This window comes from Eimeria acervulina, genomic scaffold, assembly GCF_000499425.1.
Source record: "Eimeria acervulina Houghton genomic scaffold, Eah_scaff617, whole genome shotgun sequence".
Taxonomy (NCBI): domain Eukaryota; phylum Apicomplexa; class Conoidasida; order Eucoccidiorida; family Eimeriidae; genus Eimeria; species Eimeria acervulina.
The window spans coordinates 13,839-20,688 of record NW_013549688.1 but is presented as its reverse complement, the minus strand read 5'-3'; the positions used below and the strand labels follow the sequence as shown (position 1 = coordinate 20,688).

The window sequence follows — 6,850 nt, the reverse complement described above, 5'->3', positions numbered from 1 at the left end:
TGTGTGTGAGAAATATATATATATATATATATATATATATATATATATATATATATATATATATTGCTGTATGCTTGTGTGTGTGTGTGTATGTATGTAGGTGCCATACTGCGGCTGGGGCTACTGGTGTCTCTTTGCTGTCTCCTCTTTGCTGCTGCTAGGCTTCTCTTCTCTTCAGGCGTTGTCTCTTTATAAACTGCAGGGAAGCAGAGATGCAGCAGCTGTCCCTCAAGCACCCGGAGACCTTCATTATAACTTAGAGACACTTTCTTCTTTCTTCGCTCAGGCTATCTTCGCTGGAGTCGTCGGTACATTCAACACCCCACACCCCACACACACATGCACACACACACATGCAACGCATGCAGTGTATGCAATGCATGCAACGCATGCAGTGTATGCAATGCATGCAGTGCATGCATACTGTGCTGTTTGCTGCGGTGCTGCGCTGCTGCGCTGCTGCAGCGGGTACTGTAGGCATTGGGAGCTCGTTGGTGCTAGGCCCTTTGATGCTGATGAAGGGCATGCTCCCGAGTGTATGTACAGCTGTTAATACAGCATTGGTGCTCTGCAGCAGCAGCGCTGCTGCTCTCAAGTGTCTCCTCACCTCTGCTGTCCCTTGGCAGTACTGCGCTGTCCTCTTCGCTCTTTGCTTTGCATGCGCTCTAGCAGGGAAGACAGCAGTTGATAAGCTGGTGAGATACATAAACCCTAAACCCTAAACCCTAAACCCTAAGCTAGGTAGACCTTTAACAAAACCCTAAACCACAACCCTAAACTAAACCCTCGACTAAACCCTAAACAAAACCCTAAACCCTAGATATGAGGCTAAGATATAAATAGAGGAGGAGACAGCGATTGACAGAGCAAACAGCAAACGAAGGAGAAGGAGACAGTGCAGCACGGCGCCTTCTCTCTGCAGCAAGACACAGATAGATAGCTAGAGACATAGATAGATAAATAGATAGGTATGTCTACATATATATATATATTTCGAGATAGAGAGACACAGACAGAGACAGACAGACATAGATAGATAAATAGGTAGATAGATAGAGACAGAGACAGAGAGAAGGAGACCCGCGAGAGAGACAGATAGCGAGAGAGAGACAGCTAAAAAAAGAGAGACAGAGAGAGCGATGGATGCTGCGGGTGTCTCTTCGTTTTTGGGGTGTACATGCAGGTGAAGAAATACGACGCAGATCACCTCGTGGTGTTATTTCTTATTTTTATTATTTTAGGCTCGATGAGCTGTATGGTCGGTATGTACATACACTGAGACTAAGCTGCTGCTACTCCTGCGTAGCAGCAGCAGAGGTGCCTGTACAGCCCAGAAGTCTCCTGCTGCTGTTGCTGCGCAGCCGTAGAGATGCCTATACACCTCAAGTGTCTGCTGTTGCTGCTGCTGCTGCGCAGCTGTGAAGGTGCCTATACACCTGAAGTGTCTGCTGCTGCTGCTGTTGCTGCGCAGCAGCTGCAGAGGTGCTTATATATCTAAAGTATATCCTGGTGCTGCGCAGCTGTAGAGGTGCCTATACACCTCAAGGCTGTCTTCTTTTGCTTGTTTCTTTATTTGCTTCTCTTGAAGGAGGCCCTTGCAGCGCTGCAGCACCAAATGAAATTGTGTGTTGCGGTGTCTCCGCAGCTGCCGGTATTATAGGAGTTATAAACAACGAAGGGCAGAGCTTCAGGGGGCCCTGCAGTTGAGGAGGAGACAACAAAACTGTCTCCTTTCTACTGTCTCCTGTCTCCTTTGTGGGGTTAGAGACACCAGAATATTATAAGCAGCAGCAGCAGCGCCACATACAAGCACCCACCCTCCAGCAACTGTGTGCTGCTTACTGCAGCAAATGCAGCAGCAGCAAGTGCAACAGCAGCAGTAGCAGCGGTAGGAGATGCAGCAGATGCGACAGGAGCAGGACGGATTGCAGCAGGTGGAGCAGCAGCAGCAGCAGGTGCAGGTGCAGCAGCAGCAGCAGCAGCAGCAAAAGAAGCCGCTGGAGCGGAAGCAAGGCTGAAGCTGCTGCTTGCAGCGTTTAAAAGAGTAAAGACAAATAAAAGACAGAAGAGAGAGAACAACCCGCAGTGAAGAGAAACTGTTTGCTGTGGGCAGCAAAACAAAAGGAGACAGACAGAGACAAAGAGACAGAGAGACAGAGACAGAAAAAAAGAGACAGATGGATAGAGACAGAGAAACAGAAAGAGAGAGAGACAGAGACAGAGGCAGAGAGAAAGAGACAAAGAGACAAAGAGACAGAGACAAAGAGACAAAAAAACAGAGACAGAGAGAGAGAGAGAAAGAGACAGAAGGGTGATGTATGCATAGAGCGGCAACAGGTTTTTAATATAAATAAACATGTATAGATGTATATAAATAAATACGTACATTCCTGTATGAAGTAAATAAAAAAAATATATATAATACATATATAATATATAATATATAATATATAATATATAATATATAATATAATATATATATAATATATAGTATATGCATATGTATATGCGTACATAACAAACATATACCGTAGATAATATATATATTCGCGTCTGTATGCATGCATTATACAGTAGAATGATATATATAAATATATATATATATATATATATAAATATCAATATGCATGTGTATACACGCATATATAATAATATATATGAAAGATAAAATATATATAATATAAAAAAATATAAAATATATAAAATATATAAAATATAAAATATATATTGTATACATTCTTTATATAAATAAGAGGCCGTGAGGTGTTACGGCGAAGACAGCAGAAGAAAAGCAGCAGAATGCAGCATATACACCGCAAGAGAGAGGAGACAGCTTTTATCTGTCTCCTTTTGTCTCCTCCTGTCTCCTCCTCCTGTCTCTTTATACTCTCTTCCCTCAACAGGCATCAATCGCTATAATAAATAATAATAATATTAAAATAAAACAAACAGTCTCGAACAGGAGACTGCATATTAACCCCAACATAGCCAAAGGAGACAGCAAAGGAGACAGCAGCAACGCGCGTTAATAATAAAGAGACAACGAGGAGACTATTAGACAGACACGCACCAAACAGCAAAAGGACATACAAGATGATATATATATATATATATATATATAAAGATATATATATATGTATATCAATATCTATATCTATATCGATATATATATATATATATATATTGTATGAGGCTCCGCATGCATATCTGTAAAGATAGGGGTTAAAGAAAGTTAAAAACCCTAAGCCCTAAACCCTCAGTTTCCTCAGGTCTATGGCTACAGGACTGAGCTGCACTAAACCCTAAACCCTAAACCCTAAACCACGTGTCTCCACGGAGACCGAGGAGACACCGCATCATCAAGAAACAAAACAATCACAAAGGAGCAGCTCAATGCGTTCAGGTGTATGTGCACCTCAACAAGCTAACAGCAACAGCAGCAGCACGGCGCTGCCCCTACGAAAAGCCCCTTGGGGAAGGAAGTCAGCTGCTGCTGCACCTATTGCTGCTGCTGCAGCTATTGTTGCTGCTGCAGCTATTGTCGCTGCTGCAGCTACTGCAGCGCCTACTGCTGCCTCAACTAATGCTGCTGCTAGAACTAGTGCTGCTGCTGCAGCTACTGCCGCTGCAGCTGCTGTTGCCGCTGCAGATGCTGTTGCAGATGCTGTTGCCGCTGCAGATGTTGTTGCTGCTGCAGCGCCTACTGCTGCAGCAGCTGCTGCAGCGAGGTGAGGAGTGTGTGTCTCCTCACGCTGAGCATGTGCTGCACCCGAAGTCTCTGGAGAGAGAAGAGTCTCTGCATGCAGCTACGCTTCTGCTGCCTCTCCCTGCTGTTGCTGCTACTGCTGCTGCTGCTGCTGCAGCAGCTGCTACTGCTGCTGCTGTGTCTCTGTCTCCAATACAGCTACTTGATGGGCTGGTAGTTGTTTGCTCGGAGTCGCTCAAGTGTCTCCTTTGCCTCCATTGCGTCACGCCGCTGCTGCGCCTTCGTGGGGTTGTAGTACAGCACAACTAAGTACCTGCAGCAGCAGCAGCAGCAGCAGCAGCAGCAACAGCAGGATGTACACACAGCAGCCAAGAGCTCCGCAGCAGCAAGGAAGCAGCGAGGAGACAGACAGAAGGGAGACACTTGGAGAGACAGAGTGGAGACAGCAAAGGAGACAGACAGTTGAGGAGACAGCAAAGGAGACAGAGAGATAAAAAGAAACAGACAGAAAGGAGACAGTCAATGCGACAAGTAGAGAGGAGACAATTGAGGAGACAGGCTGAGAGGAGACAGGGGGACGGAGACAGAAAGGAGACAGACAGCAAGGAGGAGACAGAAGGGAGACAAGGAGACAGAAAGGAGACACCAAGAAGGAGACACAAAAACAACGAAGGAGACAGCAAGACAACGAAGGAGACAGAGATAATGAGATAGCAAGACAAAGAAGGAGACAGAGAGGAGACTTCAATAGAGGGGACAGAGAGGAAGGAGACATCAATACAAAGGAGGAGACAGCAACACAGCGAAGGAGACACAACGAAGGAGACAGCAACACAACTAAGGAGACACAACTGAGGAGACAGCAAGACAGCGAAGGAGGCACAACTAAAGAGACAGCAAGACAACTGAGGAGACAGCAAGACAGCGAAGGAGGCACAACTAAAGAGACAGCAAGACAACTGAGGAGACAGGAAGACAGCGAAGGAGGCACAACTAAAGAGACAGCAAGACAACTGAGGAGACAGCAAGACAGCGAAGGAGACAGAAAGGAGACAGCAAGACAAGGAAGGAGACAGCGAGACAACTAAGGAGACAGCAAGACAAGGAAGGAGACAGCAAGACAGGGAAGGAGACAGCAAGACAGGGACGGAGACAGCAGATATTGCTGCACCTTCCTGCTACATTGAAGCCTGAGAGTTGGTCCACCGCAGCCTTCGCGTCGTAAATATCGTCGTACACCACAAACGCTGTCCCCCGAGTCGTAGGAGAATTACCCCTAAGCAAATGCATTAATAAATATATAAATATATATATTTATTTATGTTTCTATATGTTTATATTGTATATATTATATATATTATATATATTATATATAGAATGTGCATATATTAATATGCATAATGTATGCATATATATATATGTATATATATATATATATATAGGGAGAGAAGAAGAGGGCACGAGTGTCTGCTCCTGCTGTAAGCTTGGAGATTAGCAAAGGAGACAGCAGCAAAGGAGACAGCAGCAAAGGACACAGCAGCAGACAAAAACGGAGACAGCAGCAGCACAGGAGACAGATAGGAAAGGAGACAGTACCATTGAGAGAGACACCACAGAGAAGAGGAGGCACCACAAGAAAAGGAGACAGCCGTTACTAAAAGGAGACAGCTGATAATAAAAGGAGACAGCAGCAAGCAAAAGGAGACAGCAGCAGACAAAAGCAGAGAAACAGCAGCAATCAAAAGGAGACAGCAGCAGACAAAAGGAGGCAGCAGCAAATACAAAGAGAGAGAGAGAGCAGCAGACAAAAGGAGACAGCAGCAAATAAAAAGAGAGACAGCACAAGACAAAAGGAGACAGTAGAAGACAAAAGGAGACAGTTGGTTTACCTTCTGATTTGTCTGATGGAGCCGTACTTGCCGAAGATATCGTACAACTCTTCGCCGTTTATTTTAAAAGGTAAATTACGCACATATAATATGCGAGACACCTCAGGGGCTAAGCGCTGGGGGCGGCCCCTGCCCGCCAGCAAAGGAGCTGGCTGCATCGTGCTGCTGCTGCTGCTGCTGCTGCTGTTGCTGTTGCTGCTGTTGTTGGGGATGCTGCTGCTGCTGCTGCTGCGGTTGCTGCTCGGGCAAAGAGGGAGGTAGAGAGGAAAGGAGACACTCAAGGGTGAGGCAGAAGCAGGCAAAGGCGCTGCTCCTGCTGGGGCTATTCAAAAGAGACAAAGCCTGCAGCTGCAGCAGCAGCAGCAGCGCCAGGAGGAGCAGCAGGAGCTGCGGCAGCTGCAGCAGCAAAGAGCAAACACCCAAGGCAGAGGGTCAGAAGGAGACAGCGAAAAATCAACAAATGGAGACAAATATTCCCTCTGATGTCACGCGATCTAAAGAAAACCCAACTCCCTGCTGCTGCTGCTGCTGTTGTTGCTGCTGCTGCTGCTGCTGCGGTTGCTGCTGCTGCTGCTGCTGCAGCTTTCGCCGTTGCTTATACGAGACCCTGATAAACAAAAGAAATACCTTTTGAAAGAACTTGAAGGCTTTTGATGCCCCTGGAGGGCCAGAGAAGCCTCTGCATGCAGCAGCCAATGTTTTGCCGCTGCTGCTGCTGCTGCTGCTGCTGCTGCAGCTACTGCTGCAGCCCCAGCGTATGAGGTATTCTCAAAGAAGGAGTATATAGAGGAAAATATATTTATTTAGATAAATATAACTTGTTGTTTTAATTAATTCAATCTGTATATTTCGCTGTCTATCGATCCTGCGGTCATGAGGCTCAGAACAGATATTAGTATAACAAACCCTCGATTAGGGTTTAGGGTTTAGGGTTTAGGGTTTATGGTTTACGGTTTACACAACGCGACACACATCGCCTAGCTCATGTGAGCCCGCAGCCATTGACTGCGGAGGCCTAGGATCTTCTTCCCTTCTATGTTGAGGGTTTAGGGTTTAGGGTTTAGGGTTTACGATGGAGGGTTTAGGGTTTGAGTTTTAAACAGGTCCGAAGCAGCAGCCGCAGAGGCCTTATGGGGAGGGCCGAGGCTGTCTCCACGAACACAGAAACAGCAGCAGCAGCAGCAACAGCAGCAGCAACAGCATCTGCAGCAACAGCATCTGCAGCAACAGCAGCAGCAGCAGCAACAGCGCAGCG

General features: G+C 46.2%; 1 protein-coding gene across 1 annotated transcript in view; it reads left to right on the top strand.

The window, feature by feature from the left end:
* Positions 1-6,352: 6,352 nt before the first annotated feature.
* EAH_00044590 (hypothetical protein, conserved) overlaps positions 6,353-6,850 on the top strand; it is a gene marked incomplete at both ends in the record, with an annotated part of 9,832 nt that continues 9,334 nt past the window's right edge. The window contains 2 exons of the mRNA XM_013394844.1: positions 6,353-6,357; positions 6,699-6,850. The exon at positions 6,699-6,850 is cut by the window's right edge and continues 704 nt beyond it. Of these exons, the coding sequence (XP_013250298.1) occupies positions 6,353-6,357; positions 6,699-6,850 (157 nt within the window). The remainder of the gene's footprint in view (positions 6,358-6,698) is intronic.